At 48.2% G+C, this 18,856-nt stretch overlaps 1 protein-coding gene across 1 annotated transcript in view; it reads right to left on the bottom strand.

Annotated features, from left to right (window-relative positions):
• The window catches only part of atrn (attractin), a 339,856-nt gene that overhangs the window by 92,513 nt on the left and 228,487 nt on the right, over positions 1–18,856 (bottom strand). Inside the window, exon 26 of the mRNA XM_078406639.1 lies at positions 16,853–16,931. Within this exon, the coding sequence (XP_078262765.1) occupies positions 16,853–16,931 (79 nt within the window). The remainder of the gene's footprint in view (positions 1–16,852; positions 16,932–18,856) is intronic.

Genomic DNA, 18,856 nt, shown 5'->3' with positions numbered 1-18,856 from the left:
AGGGCTACTCACAAGAATCGAAGAGAGGATTGACTGACTTTTGCCGAACAAAGAGGCAACAAATTTGTTACAATGAGAAGGCAGAGCTTCCAAAACAAGAGGGTAGCAGTTTGAAGATTTGAACACCTTCCCACAAAATAACAGTCTTCGTAATGGAATTTAGTAATTATTTGTTAAAGGGGAAGCTATTATCTTCAAGATAGACATAAAATGCTGGAGTAACACAGTGGGCCAGGCAGCATCTCTGGAGAAAAGGAATTGGTGACGTTTCAGGTCGAGACCCTTCTTCAGGGTTAGAGTCAGGGGAGAGGGAAACGAGAGAAGGTGCAAAGGACAAATGAATGAAAGATATGCAAAAAGCACCAATGAACAAGGAAAGGTGGTGCCCACAATGGTCCATTGTTGGCTGTGGGGTAGATGATAATTAGTTATAGACAGTGTACAGGACAATAGCAAAACTAGTACGTCGACAAGAGTGGGGAACCGAGAGAGAGGGGATGCAAGGGTTACTTGAAGTTAAGGAAATCAATATTCACACCACGGGGTTGTAAGCTGCCCAAGGGAAATATGAGGTGTTGTCACTCCAATTTGTGTTTGGCCTCACTATACAATGGAGGAGGCCCAGGACAGAAAGGTCAACATGGGAATGGGAGGGGGAGTTAAGGGCCTGTCCCACTTAGGCGATTTTAAGGTGACTGCCGGTGACTAGGCTGTCGCCGAACATGCCCGGGGTGTCGCGGGCATGATCATGAGGAGTCTTCAATGAATTGTAGCGGATCTCGACGCGTCGCGGAAAAAAATTCCAGATAGAAATTTCTCGGCGACAGCTGGCTTGTCGCCAGGTATCGTAGCTTATTGCGGGCGCTGTCGCACGCTGTCTGTCCCCAGGTTTGCTAGGTTGTCGCAGATGCATTTAGAAGCATGTAATATTAAATTAAGAAAAGGCATTTGAACATACCAGAAGATAGTTTTGTTTAACCAATGTATTTACCGTCAGGACATTTGACAGGTAGATTGGAGGCGACAGTTTGACGGTCAGGTAAGCGTGGGAATTTTGCGATGTTTCCAAAGACGGTGTAATCTCTTAGCCAGGTGCTAGTTTCACAAAAAAAGTAACTTGTATTGACCTTACTCGGCATTGTCGTGGTCATTGTCGTACGGTAAAAGAAAATTTTGGCGATCTGCTACGACTTTGACAGTTGCCGGCAGTCGCCTAAACAATCGCATAAGTGGGACAGGCCCTTTAAAGTGATTGGCAACTGGGAGATCACGTAGGCCTCGGCAAACTGAGCAAAGGTGTTCAGCGAAACGATTGCCCAGTCTGCGCTTGGTCTCAACTGGGAGATTGCAACTTGATTTTGATCAGCTGACTAACTTTGCAACCAAGCTTCCTTACTTTTGCCTGCTTTGCCCTTCACTCCAACAGGGACGTACATATCCAGAGCTTTTGTCAGCAGACTTTTGAAAACATCTCACTTGGCTGATGTTCCTTTCCCCTTAAACAACCTGCTCCAATCAACTTGAGTGAGACTTTCTCTCATACCCTCAAAGTTGGCCGTACTGCAATTTAGCATTTTAACATGTGGGCCCTCTGTCTCTATCCATAACTACCTTAAACCAAATTAAACAATGTTCACAAGTCCCAAAAGGCTCCTCCACAAACACTTCATTCACTTGCCCTTCCCAATATCCCAAGACTACATCAAGTGATGCCCTCTCACGCGTGGAGGGCTCTACAGTTTAGTTTAGAGATACAGAGCGGAACCAGGCCCTTCCGCCCACCGAGTCCGGCCGACCAGCCAATCCCCGCACTTTAATACTATCCTACGCACTCTAGGAACAATTTCATTTATACCACGCCAATTAACCTACAAACCTCTACGTCTTTGGAGTGTGAGAGGAAACCGAAGATCCGAGAAAAAATGCACGGGGTCACGGGGAGAACGTACAAACTCCTTACCGACGGCACCCACAGTCAGGGTCGAACCCGGGTCTCCGGCGCTGTAAGGCAGCAACTCTACCGCTGCAACACCGTGCCGCCCTTTGTGGTACATTTCAAGGATTTTTTTTAACTTAGGTCACTGCTTCCATTCCCGCAACTTTACGACTTGGCAAAATATAAAGTAACAAAGGCTTCAATCAAACGTCAATCTTTCAATTTATGCAATACTGTGCTAAAACTTGAAATTTAAAATGCGCTGCATAATGAAACCAGTTAAAGCAAACATAATTAAGATCAAACTTGACAGGTCGTGTATAGCTTTCACGAGCATACGTAACGCAGATAAATATGCTGTGACAATCAAGCTAACATAGGAGATAATAGCTGTGTCTCTGTGCCACCATATGCCACATTATTAGCACAGTTTTAAGTGTTATCAAAATACATTCAGTGCACATCTGTCAAAAACAACTTGCATATTGGCTTTAACATGGATGAGAATAATGACTGGTTTGTCTAAATTTAAACAAAGTTACCAACATGTAGGAAGGAACTGCAGACGCTGGTTTAAGCCGAAGATAGACGCAAAATGCTGGCGTAACTCAGCGGGGCAGGCAGCATCTCTGGGGAGAACGAATGGGTGGCGTATCGGGTCTGAAGAAGGGTCTCGACCTGAAACATCACCCATTCCTTCTCTCCAGAGATGCTGCCTGTCCCACTGAGTTACTCCAGCATCTTGTGTTTAAACAAAGTCCCCCAAGCTTCAGAGTTATAGTTTAGTTTATCATCACCTGTACAGAGGTACTGTGAAAAGCTTTTTGTTGCTCGCTATCCAGTCAGTGGAAAGACTATACATGATTCCAATTGAGCCATGTGCAGTGAACAGATAAAGGACAAAGGGAATAATGTTTAGTGCAAGATACACATTCGTCCAGTCGAGTCCGATTAAAGATAGTCCTCCGAGGGCCTCCAATGAGGTAGACGGTAGGTCGGTCCGCTCTCCAGTTGTTGATGGGATGGTTCAGTTGCCTGGACAAAGGGCACAAAGCTGATTCCACATCTTCTAATAACATGTGTTCAGCGAGTAAATGTGTAGCATGAAGGTGTCTAGTATGACAGGGAAAGAGGAATAGAGAGAAAAGGCTCTAGAAATAATCGTACACAGACACAAAAAGAGAAAGGTGCTTCAGGTCTATTGGCCGTGGAAGGATAGCTATTGTAAGTCAGACCTATTAAGATGGGACAATAGACCCCAGGCATTGGAAGAAGGAAGTGCAGTGGTTCAGACGACTGAGCATGTATAGTTTACCTTGATCACCGTCACAAAATATGGCAGAGTTTTAGGAAAGGATATCTTTATGCCATGGAGAAGGTGCTGCGCAGTGGTGCAGCAGTAGAGTTGCTGCCTTACAACGCCAGGGACCCGGGTTCGATCCTGACCATGGATGCTGTCTGTACAGAGTTTGTACCTTCTCCTCACGACCTGCGTGCGTTTTCTCCGGTTTCCTCCCACACTCCAAAGCCATTAATGTTTGCAGGTTAATTGGCTTGGAATAATTGTAAATCATCCCTAGTGTTGTGTAGCATAGTGTCAGTGTACGGGGTGATTGCTGGTCGGCACTGACTCGATGGGCCGAAGGGCCTGTTTCTGCACTTTATCTCTAAACTGAAGTAAAAGGTGCATCCAGGTTGCTGTAGCGTGTTGATAAAGGCAAGGAGCCAGGTATTTTGGGAAGGTATATTTATTGGTTCGTGGGTCTCAGACGGGTCTAGTCTGCCGGAATGGCTTGGCGCCCAAACCTTGTCCTTTTATACCTGAGTCCAGGACCGCCTCCCGGGACTGGTCCATTCCCGTGCCGAGGGGTCGGTAGTAGTATGGCCCGACCCTTGGGAGCCGCCACAGTACCCCCCCCCAGATCCGGAGGCACGAAACGCACTGGTGGTCGCACAACCCGACCGGACCGCGTACGGTAATCGGTTGACAGAGGGGCCGGCGGAGGCACAGTTGGAGAGACAGGCGGTGGGACCCGCAAAGGGGGGCGACCTCGTGGCCGAGGCTGGGCCACCCGTACCGGTTGGTCGATGTCTAAGTGGGCCGGCTTCAGGCGGTCAATCGACACGGCCTCCGGCCGGCCCCCCATGTCCAAAACAAAGGTTGTCTGCCCGTGCTCCAGCACCCGGTACGGGCCTTCATACGGCCTCTGGAGTGGCGCCTGGTGGGCGTCACGGCGCAGGAACACAAAGGCGCAGTCCTGGAGGGCCGATGGCACGTAAGGGCGGAATGTCCCATGGCGGGACGTCGGCACGGGTGCGAGCTTGCCAACTCGCTCTCGGAGGCGATGTAGGGTGGATGAGGGCGGTTCCTCTCGCCCCGGCAACGAGGGCACGAACTCCCCGGGCACCGTGAGCGGAGACCCGTAGACGAGCTCCGCTGAGGATGAAGCCAGGTCTTCCTTGGGGGCAGTCCGGATGCCCAGCAAAACCCATGGTAGCTCGTCCATCCAGTCGGGGCCGGCGAGTCGCGCCTTCAGCGCTGCCTTCAGCTGCCGGTGGAACCTCTCCACCAAGCCGTTTGCCTGCGGGTGATAGGCCGTGGTGTGGTGCAGCCGCACGCCCAACAGGTGGGCCATGGCCGACCACAGCTCGGAGGTGAACTGTGGCCCCCGGTCCGATGAGATGACCACCGGCACACCAAAGCGAGCAATCCAGTGCGCGGCCAATGCACGAGCGCATGTGGCTGTAGATGTATCAGCCAGTGGTATGGCCTCCGGCCACCGCGTGAAGCGGTCCACCACCGTGAAGAGGTGGGTGATGCCCCGGGACGGCGGGAGCGGGCCCACAATGTCCACATGCAGGTGGTCGAAACGGCGGCAGGGTAGACCGATCCCTTGGAGTGGCGCCCGGACGTGGCGTTGAATTTTCGACGTCTGGCACGGAATGCAGGTGCGGGCCCATTGGCCAACCTGCTTGCGCAGACCATGCCACATGAACCGCGCAGCTACCAAGGAGATCGTTGCCCGGATGGATGGGTGAGCCAGCCCGTGGACCACGTCGAACACCCTCCTGCGCCACGCGGCCGGGACGATGGGGCGCGGCTGACCTGCCGACACATCGCAAAGTATCGTCGTCGCTCCGGGGCCGAGGGGAACATCCTCAAGGCGGAGGCCAGAGATGGCAGTCCGGTAGGCGGGCATCTCCCCGTCCGTTAGTTGGGCCTCCGCCAGGGCAGAATAATCAATGCCGGGTGCCACTTCTAACACGGCATTGATGGCGGGGCGAGACAATGCGTCGGCCACCCGGTTTTCCTTCCCCTCGATAAAGCGGATGGAGGTGGTAAATTCGGATATGTAGGCCAACTGGCGCTGCTGTCGGGCGGACCATGGGTCGGAGACCTTTGCCAGGGCGAAAGTGAGCGGCTTGTGGTCCGTGTAAGCGGTGAACGGGCGGCCCTCCAGAAAATAGCGGAAGTGACGAACGGCCAGGTACAGGGCGAGGAGCTCACGGTCGAAAGCGCTGTACTTCTTCTGGGCGTTGTCGAGGTGCCGGCTGAAGAAGGCCAGGGGGCGCCAACCCCCGTCCGTGAGTTGCTCCAGTACGCCACCAACCGCCAACTCTGAGGCGTCCACCGTAAGGGCTGTCGGGGCATCCTCCCGTGGGTGAACAAGCAGCACAGCCCGAGCCAGGGCCTCCTTCGCGCCGTCAAAGGCTGTTACGGCCTCGTCGGTCCACACGACGGTCTTACGCTTGCCCGCCAGCAGCTCGTATAGCGGCCGCATGATGTGGGCCGCGGATGGCAGGAACCGGTGATAAAATGCCACCATGCCGACGAACTCCTGCAGGCCACGCACCGAGGACGGACGGGGAAACCGGCGGATGGCGTCTACTTTGTCCGGCAGGGGAACCGCTCCTTGCGAGGACACACGGTGGCCGAGAAAGTCGATTGTGGCCACGCCAAAGCGGCACTTGGCGAGGTTTATGGCCAACCCGTGTTCGCTGAGCCGCTGGAAAAGCTGCCGGAGGTGAGCACAGTGCTCCTGCCGCGAGCGGCTGGCTACCAAGATGTCGTCGAGGTAGACGAACAGGAAATCCAACCCGCGACAAACGCCGTTCATTAATCGTTGGAATGACTGGGCGGCGTTCTTGAGGCCGAACGGCATCCGTACGAACTCGTAGAGTCCGAACGGCGTGATGATTGCCGTCTTGGGTACATCCTCCGGGTGGACCGGGATCTGGTTGTAACCTCGCACCAGATCCACCTTTGAAAATATCGTGGCCCCAGCCAAATGGGCGTTGAAGTCCTGGATGTGGGGCACGGGGTATCGGTCCTCGGCGGTAGCGACGTTCAGCCGCCGATAATCCCCGCAAGGCCTCCAGCCCCCGTTTGCCTTGGGGAACATGTGGAGTGGAGATGCCCATGGGCTGTTGGAAGGGCGGACGATCCCCAAGGACTCCATCGTACGGAACTCCTGTCGTGCCAGGCGTAGTTTCTCAGGCGGGAGTCGGCGTGCTCGTGCGTGGAGGGGTGGGCCGGTAGTCGTGATATAATGGTACACCCCATGCTGGGGGGTCGATGACCGGAATTGCGGGGCCATAATATCCGGAAAGTCCGCCAGCACCCGAGCGAAATGGGAGTCCACGGACGACAGCGGGCGTATAACGGGGTCGTTCAGCCGCAACGCGATGGGCTCCATCGTGGCGGAGTGGACCAAGCGCTGCTGCCTGACGTCCACGAGGAGAGAATGAGCCCGCAGAAAGTCGGCCCCGAGCAACGGCTGGGAGACGTCGGCGATCGTAAACAGCCACGTAAAATGACTGGCGCCGAAAACGATGTGGACCGTGCGGACGCCATACGTCTGGATAATGCTCCCATTTGCCGCGGTGAGGATGGGCCCCCGCTTCCCAGAACGAATGTCCAGCGGCGAAGGGGGCAGGACGCTCAGCTCCGCCCCGGTATCCACGAGGAAGCGGCTCCCGGACCGCCGATCCCAGGCGAAGAGGCGGTGAATCTGGCCGGCCACCGCAGGGACTATTGGTAGCCGGCCCCGGCGTTTCCCGGAAATGTGCACGGCTGGCGGCATTGTCGGGCTGCCGCACCCCAGCGCTGGTGGTAATAACACCAGTACTTCTTGCTGGTGCTGGCTGGAGCCTGCTGATGTGGGACTGCAGGTGCACGACCCGCAATGGCCACCGGGGGCGATCTCGCAGGCCTCCGGGACGTAGCTGTCACTCCTTCCACAGCTCCCCCGCCCGACCGGAGAAAATCGGGCGCTTCTCGAGTGACGTTTAGCGCACTGACGTCATCACGGCGCGCCGCCCACAGCGCGTCCGCGCGCCTGCCGAGGGCCCGGGTGTCTTCCCAGGAGACGTCGGTGAGCTGCAGGCGAATGTCGGCCGGCAGCAGGTGCAGGTAAGTATATTCAAACATCAGGCACGGTCTGTGCCCGTCGAGCAGCGCGACCATCTCCTTCAGGAGGCTAGATGGGCGCCGGTCACCGAGGCCTGGCATGTGGAGGAGCCTTTCGGCCCGCTCCATTCGGGTTAGCCCGTAGGTTTGGAGCAGCAGCTCCTTAAGGGCTTTATATTTACCGTCGGCCGGTGGGTCCTGGAGGAACTCCGTTACCTCTTCGGCCGCGTCCTGGTCAAGGGCTCCCACCAGGTGGAAAAACCGGGTGTCATCCGTTATGTTGCCCCGCAGCTGGAACTGGGCCTCCGCTTGGTAAAACCAAATGCGAGCCCGGGTGGTCCAGAAGGTCGGGAGCTTGATGCCTACCGCGTCGACAGCTGGGGCCTGGTCGGCCTGCGAGCCGGACGGGCGGTCGAATTCTGTTTCTCTGTCCATCCTAATGAATGGACCGTCGGGGTCACCAATGTAGCGTGTTGATAAAGGCAAGGAGCCAGGTATTTTGGGAAGGTATATTTATTGGTTCGTGGGTCTCAGACGGGTCTAGTCTGCCGGAATGGCTTGGCGCCCAAACCTTGTCCTTTTATACCTGAGTCCAGGACCGCCTCCCGGGACTGGTCCATTCCCGTGCCGAGGGGTCGGTAGTAGTATGGCCCGACCCTTGGGAGCCGCCACATTGCGGTGATTCCAACATGGCATCGGAGGGATAACACGTGGGAAATTTCAGATTGGGAGCTGATGCCAATGGTGGAAAGGGGATAGGCCATGAACAGAGGGAACACGTCACGTCATGGGAGGTGGGAAGGTAAGCTGTACCCAAGGATTTAGTCAGAACAGAGTCAAAGACATATAGCATGAAAACAGGCCCTGTGGCCCAACAAGATAGTGTTAACCATCAACAATCCATTTGCACATTCACGATTATCTCTGGTCTTTCTCTCCATCTCTCTTTCCCAGTGACTGGCACCCTCTTCTTATGTTGGGGCCAATTAACTGTGGCCAATTAACCTGCCAATCTGTGCGTCTTTGACATGTGGGAGGAAACTGATGCAGTCACTAGCTTAGTTTACTTTAAATACACAGTGGTGTCGTTAACAGGCCCTACGGCCCACCGATTCCGCACTGACCAGCGATCCCCGTACATTAGCACAAGTTAGTGGTTTTGTAGATAGTGAAGATGGTTATGAAAGATTGCAGCTGGATCTGGATCGATTGGCCAGGTGGGCGGAGGAATGGTTGATGGAATTTAATACAGAGAAGTGTGAGGAGGTGTTGCATTTTGGGACGTCCAACAAGGGCAGGACCTACACAGTAAATGGTAGGCCTCTGGGTAGTGTTGTAGAGCAGAGGGATCTAGGAGTACAGGTGCATGGTTCCTTGAAGGTCGAGTCACAGGTAGATAAGGTGGTCAAAAAGGCTTTTGACACAGTGGCCTTCACCAGTCAGAGTACTTTGATTGTAGAAGTTGGCAGGTCATGTTGCAGTTGTATAAGACGTTGGTGAGGCCGCATTTAGAATATTGTGTTCAGTTCTGGGCACCATGTTATGGGAAAGATATTGTCAAGTTTGAAAGGGTTCAGAAAAGATATACGAAGATGTTGCCAGGACTAGAGGGTGTGAGCTACAGGGAGAGGTTGAGTAGGCTGGGTCTCTATTCCCTGGAGCGCAGGAGGATGAGGGGAGATCTTACAGAGGTTTATAAGATCATGAGAGGAATAGATCGGGTAGATGCCCAGAGTAGGGGAATCGAGGACCAGAGGACAGAGGTTCAAGGTGAAGGGGATAAGATTTAATAGGAATCCAAAGAGTAACTTTTTCACACAAAGGGTGCTGGGTGTATGGAACAAACTGCCAAAGGAGGTAGTTGAGGCTGGGACTATCCCATCGTTTAAGAAACAGTTGGACAGGTAAATGGACAGGACAGATTTGGAGGGATATGGACCAAGCGCAGGCAGTGGGACTAGTGTAGCTGGGACATTGTTGGCCGGTGTGGGCGAGTTGGGCCGAAAGGCCCGTTTCCACACTGTATCACTCTATGACTAGCACTATCCTACACACTAGGGACAATTTATGATTTTTACTGAAGATAATTAACCTACAAACCTGCATGTCTGGAGTGTAGGAGGAAACCAGAGCACCCGGGAAAAACCCACAGTCACAGGGAGAATATATAAACTACGTACAGACAGCACCCGTAGTCGGGATCGAACCCAGATCTCTGGCGCTACAAGGCCGCAACTCTACCGCTGCACCACTGCCCTGTCCACTCTGCGACTCCCCGGCCTGTGGATTTGCATTCCCCACCTCCCCACCAGTGGTCCGCATAGCGAGGGCTTACTGTATCGTCTTAGGCACAAATACGTCTTAGGCATATATTTTTGATTAAAAAATCTCAGAACACCTAAAAAATTGCCAAACTGCATATAGGTAATGGAGTTTTAGCAGTTTTAACTGCAAAGCAGTTCTGGAAAATAGAGTTTATCAATCGAAAATAAAGCAACGTATTAGCAGTTCTGTAAAATAGAGAGAACACAATGTAAAATAGTCCTTATCAAATGGATGGCATTGTAAAACTGGAAGCTGCTCATCAAAGGGAAAGAGTTGAATGCAGAGCTTCAGTTTCAAAAACCCGAGGATCAAATCAATTAAAATAAGATGCATCTATTGGAGGACACCAGACAGGGAAGTTGGAGAAACAGCGGATACATTTGCCATTTAAAATGGTACAAGAAAGACAAGTTGAGACAAATACACCCTCCAGCTCTCAATCATCAAAGGCAATCCTTCACTTTCCTCTCTCTCGAATTAATCAAACCCCACTTCAATCATTTGCACTGTTTAATTCAGATAAACCCGGAGCGATAAAGGGTTACCAGCGAATAACACCGTGCATTTCTGTAGATTGCTGAATTGATTTATTAAGATATAAATCGACATTAATAATCTTCATTGATATTTGCAGCAATACCAACTGATGATTTACGCTCTCCAGCTTCAGTAATGGGCTGCACAAGAAAGTTAACAGTTGTCCTTGGCATTAAAATAGCACCAATCAAAATGATTAATTTACAGCAACTGACTCTAATGTTTGTATATTCACTGATGGAAAATATGCTGTGCCTTTTTATGATTGACAATTTAGTATGACTAAAACACAACATTTCTATATGAAAAGCCAGCGCCTTCTGCAACAGTTAAAAGTTAAAGTATCATTCTATTCACTCTCAGTAATCCTCAATGTCTGCAACTCAAGTCCAGTGATTGTGTCAGAAGGTACTGCAGATGCTGGTTGACACCGAAGATAGACACAAAATGCTGGAGTAACTAAGCGGAACAGGCAGCATCTCTGGATAGAAGGAATGGGTGACGTTTCGGGTTGGAAGAAGGGTCTTAACCCGATACGTTACTGAGTTATTCCAGCATTTTGTGTTTATCTTCAAGTCTAGTGATTGTTGTTTATTTGACTGTTATAGGACAGAAATCCAGGGTTACCTACTCTACTCTTTTAGTTTAGTTTTAGTTCAGAAATACAGCGCGAAAACAGGCCCTTCGGCCCACCAAGTCCGTGCCGACCAGCGATCCCCGCACACTAACATTAGCCTACACACACACTGGGGACAATTTTACATTTACACTAAGTCAATTAACCTACAAACCTGTACATTTTTGGAGTGTGGGAGGAACCCAGAGATCCCGGAGAAAACCCACGCAGGTCACGGGGAGAACATACAATCTCCATACAGACAGCACCCGTAGTTAGGATCGAACCTGGATCTGTGGCACTATGAGGCAGCAACTCTACCACTGCGCGACCTGAGAGAACATTGAAAATCCAGTCGCAATAATCCTCTGATATTCAGGATAGCTTAGAATGGTCGCTATTAGAATTTAATCTTAACTAACTTTAGTGCATTAATCTAAAGCAAAGTAACTTTAATGCCTTGAACAAGATGTATGAGAGATCTATAAAGATATACTGAGGAACATCAAGTTTAAGAATAAGGGGTAAGCCATTTAGAACTGAGATGAGGAAAAACGTTTTCAGTCTGAGAGTTGTAAATCTGTGGAATTCTCTGCCTCAGAAGGCAGTGGAGGCCAATTCTCTGAATGCATTCAAGAGAGAGCTAGATAGAGCTCTTAAGGATAGCAGGGTCAGGGGTTATGGGGCGAAGGCAGGAATGGGGTACTGATTGAGAATGATCAGCCATGATCACATTGAATGGTGGTGCTGGCTCAAAGGACCGAATGGCCTACTCCTATTGTCTATAAAACCATAGTTGTTCAAATGGGAAAAGATTCTTGAGGGATGTCCACATAATTTAAGAGTGATTGCCACGCTAAACATTACTACAGAGAACTGGTATCCTAAAATAAAACTAAATCGTTACGGTATAAAATATTTTGCAGGCTTAAAAATATACATTTTGTAGTTTACAAATATGATTGATTCTAAATCTTTCTGCAAATAGTCTGAGTTCACTGGACTTGAGTCATAGAACTGCAAAATAACAAATATCATTTCTTTATTTAATTAAAACCTACCTTTATGTTACTATCTCCATCACTGGCATTAAAGATTTTTGAAAGTGATTAAAATGTATTCATTTTGTCCAGGTTTCTTGAAATATTTATTCCAACATAAAATACCCTTAAAATAGGTCTCAGCAGACTGCATAACCCATGTGGCTTTGAAGCAGATAACCATCCCAATGTGCGGCCTTGAAGAACAATTGAATTTTCAAGGTCAAAATCTGAAGCAAAACTTCCAAGAGTGCTCTGACAGGGAGCACACAGGTCTACAAAGAGAGTCTCTTAAGTAAACATGATTTATGTATTGCTACCACGTTTTGTTTAGTTAGACATGTTGAATGGATGCGCACCACAGAACAGTCTGAAATAAGAACTGCAATTTTGGAACAACAATAAGATGTATAGCTACATCTTTTAGATTCTACCAGGGTTTGTGCCCTTGGTGAATCCTGGGCATAATACAATTACTTTCAGCATTCCTTCTGATCCTTGCGAGATAAATACAACTGCAGAATCTGGATGTATCTGCACGCAAACACCGAGTGAAAGCGGAACCAGGCTCATTTTCTACACCTCCATGGCCAAATATCCTGGTACAGGTACATCATCGATTTTCCGGCATCCTTTATCCATTTTACCAGACCAACAGAGGTTTAGTTCAGTTTAGAGATACAGCATGGAAACAGGCCCTAATGGCCAGCCGAGTCCGTGCCGACCTGCGATCCCCGCACGCTTAAACTATCCTGCACACACTATGGACCATTCACAATTTCACCAAAGCCGATTAAACTACAAACCTGTACGTCTTTGGAGTGTGGTAGGAAACAGGAGCGCTCGGAGAAAACTCACGCAGGTCACGGGGAGAACGTGCAGACTCCGTACAGCCAGCACCCGCAGTCAGGGTCAAACCCGGGTCTCTGGTACTGTAAGGCAGCAACTCTATCATTGCGCCACCATGCCACCTAATAATAATTCAACAATACACCTCTAACCCACCAATTATACACCTCCCATGTCTCTACAGCACCTACCTCTTTGGTGACCCTCAGACTATACTAGATCGGACTATGCTGTCTTTACCTTGCACTAAACGTTATTCCCTTATCATGCACTAAACGTTATTCCCTTATCATGTATCTGTACACTGTGAATGGCTCTATTGTAATCATGTATTGTCTTTCTGCTGACTGGTTAGCACACAACAAACGCTTTTCACCGTATCTTATACTGTACTGTATACGTGACAATAAACGAATCTGAAACTGAATGGACTGTTAGAAACTTAAATGAAGAATTAACAATTAACAAAGAAATAAACAATTAACTCTTTCAGGACGGAGGCATGCGTCTCAAAAGAGCCTCATGATTTTGTCCAGATTAAAGGAGGCAGTTGCTGGAAAATCAGTGGTGGACCTGTACTCATTGACTCATATGTAACAATGACATTTGAGGAAAACCTGCATCATGTTATCCAAATTCATGTTATCCAAATACTGGCGTATTGCACATAAAACAGAAATCCCTGAATGTGAGCAAGCTCATTGACTGCATTACTGAAAGAACTGTCAGTTAATGTAAAGGGTAGTTATAATATTTTAATAATTCCAACTTACACTAATAGCAAACATACACACACTCTATTGATTTTATTTGGTTGGATAGAAAATAAAAGTATGCTTGTTCATTAAATAAATTCTAGCTGCCTCATTTTATATATTTTCATTTCAAAGTATCTACATTAAGTTATAAATAATTGCAGCCCAAATGCAAGGCGCTGTTCAGCAGTTTGTGTTTATAATCTATATGTTCTTCCACTATTAGCTTAAACTATAATCAATTACAGATTAGGGTTTCATTGCTATTGCATGTGATCTGTTTCATGAAAAACTATCCGAACCACCATTACATTTAGTCTGACTACTACTTTAGAAAATTAGCTAACAATAAAAGGTTGGAGCAGGATATGCTATTGGGCATGTTCCATCATTCAACGTGATCATGAATGATAATCCACTGCAGTCACCTGTTCCTGCCTTCTCCCCCATTCCTCTCGATCACTTTTGCACGTTGAAAAATATTCATCAATTGTAGAGTCATAAAGTCTTACAGCATGTAAACGGCCCCTCGGCCCAACTTGCCCATGCAGACCAACATTCCCCATCTGCCAGCATTTGGCCCATATCCCTCTAAACCTGTTCTATCTATGTACCTATTTAAATGTTTCTTAAACATTGTAATAGTACCTGCCTCAACTACCTCCTCCGGCAGCTCATTCCATACACCTAGCTCCCTTTGTGTGAAAAGTTACCCCTCAAGTTCCTATTAAATCTTTCCCCCCTCTCACCTTAAACCTCTGTCCTCTGGTTCTTGATTCCCCTACTCTGGGCAAGATACTCTGTGCATCTACGTAAACTATTCCTCTCATGATTTTGTGCCCTCATCCCCCTGCGCTCTAAGGAATAAAGTTCTATCCCACTCAACCTCCCCCTATAGCTCAAGTCCTCGAGCTCTGGCAACATCCTTGTAAATCTTCTCTGCACCTTTTCCAGCATTTACAACATCTTTCCTATAACAGGGTGCCGAAAAATGAATACAATATTCTAAATGCGGCCTCACTAACGTCTTATACAACTGCAACATGATCTCCCAACTTCTACATTCAATGCTCTGACAGAATATTTCTACTTGAACATATTCAATGATTTCTTTGGCAGTGAATTCCTCGTGTTCTAGTCACGTATTCATACAGCACAGTAACCAGCCCTTCAGCACAACTAATCCATTCCGAAGAAGATGACCCATCCAACCTAACCTCATTTGCCCACTCCTGGCCCATACCTCTCTGAACCTTGCCTGTCCATCTACCTATAAAAATACCTAGGAAATGTAGTTATTATGCCAGCCTCAACTACATCCTCTGGCAGCTCATACCCACCACCCCCACTGAGTGAAAAAGGTACCCCTTTTAAATCTTTCCCCTCTCATCAACCTATACTCTCTAGTTCTTCATTTCCCTACTCTCAGAAAAAGATTGTGCATTCATCGCTGATATTGATGACAAATAGCAATGGGCCCACCACCAATCCCTGAGGTTCACAAGTTCATAAGCCATAGGAGCAGAATTAGGCTATTCGGCCCATTGAGTCTACTCTGCCATTCAATCATAGCTGATCTATCTTTCCCTTTGACACCCTTACTAATTAAGAACCTGTCAATCTCTGTTTTTAAAATCCCCAATTACTTTAGGTTTAGATTTGGATTTAGAGATACAGCGCGGAAACAGGCCCTTCGGCCCACCAGGTCCGCGCTGCCCAGCGATCCCCGCACATTAACACTATCCTACACACACCAAGGACAATTTTTTTTACATTTGCCCAGCCAATTAACCTACATACCTGTACGTCTTTGGAGTGTGGGAGGAAACCGAAGATCTCGGAGAAAACCCACGCAGGTCACGGGGAGAACGTACAAACTCCGTACAGACGGCGCCCGTAGTCAGGATCGAACCTGAGTCTCCGGCGCTGTATTCGCTGTAAGGCAGCAACTCTACCGCTGCGCCACCGAGCCTTCAAACCTGTCTGTGGCAATGAATTCCACAGATTCACCACTGACTAAAGAAATCCCTCCTCATCTCCTTTCTAAAGGGTCGCCCTTTTATTCTGAGGTTGTGCCCTCTGGTCCTAGACTCTCCCACTAGTGCAAACATCCACTCCACATCTACTCTATCCAGACCTTTCACTATTCGGTAAGTTTCAATGAGTTTCCCCCCTCATCCTTGTAAACTCCAGCGAGTCCAAGCCCAGAGCCATCCCACGCTCATCATACCTTAACCCAATCATTCCTGGGATCATAACCTCCTCTGGACCCTATCCAACACCAGCGCACCCTTCCTCAGATATGGGACCCAAAACTGCTCACAATACTCGAAATGCAGTCTGCTAATGCCTTATAAAGCCCTGCTCTTATATACTTGGCATCTCAAAATAAATGCTAACATTGCATTTGCCTTCCTTACTACCAAGGTAAATCACTACTCACAGTACTCTAGTTTGAAAAACAACCTTCCAGCACCACCCATGAAGCCAATTTTGTTTCGAGGCAGCTAGCTCTCCCTGGATCCCATGCAATCTAACCTTCCAGAGCACCCAACGATGCAGAACCTTAGATTGAAACATTTTTCCGTTTGTTAGTTCTAAATGGTAGACCTCCTATCCGGAGGTAGTGATCTTTGGCTGTCAATAGAAACATCCTCTACTTATCTAGGTTGCCTAGTCTGTCCGTTTAATCCTCTTACAATCTCCATTATGTGAGATCCTCCTTCGTTCTTCTAGTGAATACTGGCCTATTCTAGCCAATGTCTCCTCCAGTAAAAGTCCTATCATCCTAGAAATTAGTCTGGCAAACTTTGGTTGCGCTCTTTTGACTTTAGAGATACCGCGCAGAAACAGGCCCATCGGCTCACCGTGTTCGAGCAGACCAGCGATCACCCGGTACATTAAGACTAGGGCGAAGCCAATTAAGCTACAAACCTGTACATTTTTGGAGCGTGGGACCAAACCGGAGCACTCAGAGAAAACCCACGTTGTCACATGGACAACTTACAAACTCCATACAGACAGCATCCGTAGTCAGGATCAAAACAGTTCGGCACTGTAGGCCAGCAACATTACCGCTGTGCCACTGTACCACTCTACGCTCTCGCAACGGCAAGGATATCCTTCGCGACTCATAGTCATACAGCATGGAAACAGGCCCTTCGGCCCAACTTGCCCATGCCGACCAACATGCCCCATTCCACACTGGTCCCACCTGCCTGCTCTCTGAGATAAGGAAACCAAAACTCCAGATGGGTTCTCGCCAAAGCCCAGGGTAGCTCCAGCAAGTTTAAAAACCCACGTCTAAATTTGTTCTGAAAAGTGCACACGTACACAAATATACACAGGTATAAAGTGAAGTTGGTGAAGAATAAGGTAGCTTACCTCTCTCCTCCTTGACGCCCAGCAGCTCTGCTTAATCTTCCACACCACAGCAGCCACCAACAATAAAGACAGAAAACAACTGCAAAACAATGTTTTAAAAAGAGAAGTCAGCTCTGTGAAATACATACAAATAAAACACGCTTCTACTTTGGGAAGCACACACAGCTTGCTACCATCGGGAACTAAAGATCTGCTTTATAGTCGCTAGATATCTAACAAAAGGCTGAGACCGTTTTTAAAACCAAGAGCTCCAAAGGATTGACACAAAATGCTGGAGTAACTCGGCTGGTCAGGCGGCATCTGTGGAGAAGAGGAATAGGTGACCTTTCGAGTCAGAACCCTTCTTTAGACTCCAAAGGATTGTTTAGATCATATTTTTGTACGAACATCTAACATTCCAGGAGTTCCTCAAGTGAATCCATCGCCCATTGACTCTTATTCCAATTTTAAAAGCAACATTAAATCCGAAGACATTGTAGAAAGTATTCATTAGAATGTTTTCGTTCACTTTATTGTCACGTGTACAGTGAAAAGCTTTTTTGTTGTGTACTATCCAGTCAGCGGAAAGACTATACATGATTACAATCAAGCCATCCACAGTGTACAGATACAGGATAAAGGAAATAATGTTTGGTGCATGATAAAGTCCAGAAAAGTCTGATTAAAGATACTCTGCGGGCATCCGATGAGGCCGATGGTAGGTCAGGCCTCTCTCTAATTGGTGATATGATGGTTCTGTTCAATGCATTTAATAAGTAGAAAGTTGAGATTTTAAGGTGAGGGGGGAAAGATTTAAGGTTAGGAGGGAAAGATTCAATACGAACCTAAGGGGTAAGTTTTTCTCACAAAGGGTGGTGGGCATATGAAACGAGCTGCCGGAGGAAGTAGTTGAGGCAGGTACTATCGCAATGTTTAAGTAACATTTAGACAAGTACATGGATAGGACAGATTTAGAGGGATACTAGACCAAGTGGACCCGTTGGGCCCAAACCTCTCCTGCATTGGTGCAGCACCCTGTTCTCCCCTCTCTCCTCAACCCCCCCCCCCCTCCCCTCTCCCTTCTCCCCCCCTCCCTTCCCCTCCTTTTAAACTTTAAAATGTGAATAACTTTAAAAATATAACACCGATTTCAATAAAACTACTTGCATTATCACTAAAGTGACAACGGTGAGTAAGGTGGGCCTAAAATTGTCGCGCTATCGTGTACCGTTTTGGCTGAAGTTCAGTCACAAACAAGATAACAAACGAGAATTTTAACATAGTGATGGGCCAAATACAGGCAGGTGGGACTAGTGTAAATGGGACATGTTAGTCGGTGTGGGTAAGCTGGGCCGAAGGGCCTGTTTCCATGATACATGACTATGACTCTATGAGATGCTCTGTTTAGACCCGTAACAAGGAGCTTTTTGATTTCCCAGAATTAGGTGCCCTGGAGGTGCTGATCCCAATTAGGTCCCAGTTCCAAAACTTGGTTCCCATGCAGACAAAACTGTGTTGCATTGTCAATTCGGCACAGATTGCGGTACACTTATCTGAACACGAAAACGTATAAAATCATTACACAATGAGTTAAAGTATCAACTAAACAGTGAATATTTCCAATCGGCACCAAAGGCAATTGCTATCAGCAGGATTCCAATACAAATGGGACTACTAGTTACGGTGAGGTGATTGCTGCTGAAATTTTCCACTGCACCCAAATTTTCCACGCACAGATCTCATCCCGCATAAAGGGCTCTAACGGCGTGCAAAAACAAAGATTAAGAACAGTTATATCAGAGCGTCTTTCCATGCTTTGCATTTCATCATGACCTAACCTAAATCACTGAATACGATCCTCAAAATACAAACATTGCCTGGTCGCACGGCGCTCGGCAACCACTATTTATTACTTAGCAACAGTGAACAGCAAAAGAGTAATCACACAGTGCTTTAGAAATGACCCCTAAATTCTATGACAAAAAGAAAATGCGCAATCTCCAAACAATTTGCAGCTAAAAGCTG

Source organism: Rhinoraja longicauda, chromosome 1 (genome assembly GCF_053455715.1).
Source record: "Rhinoraja longicauda isolate Sanriku21f chromosome 1, sRhiLon1.1, whole genome shotgun sequence".
In the NCBI taxonomy this organism is placed as follows: Eukaryota; Metazoa; Chordata; class Chondrichthyes; order Rajiformes; family Arhynchobatidae; genus Rhinoraja; species Rhinoraja longicauda.
The sequence above is the reverse complement of the archived record's forward strand: the minus strand, read 5'-3'. Positions and strand labels throughout refer to the sequence as shown.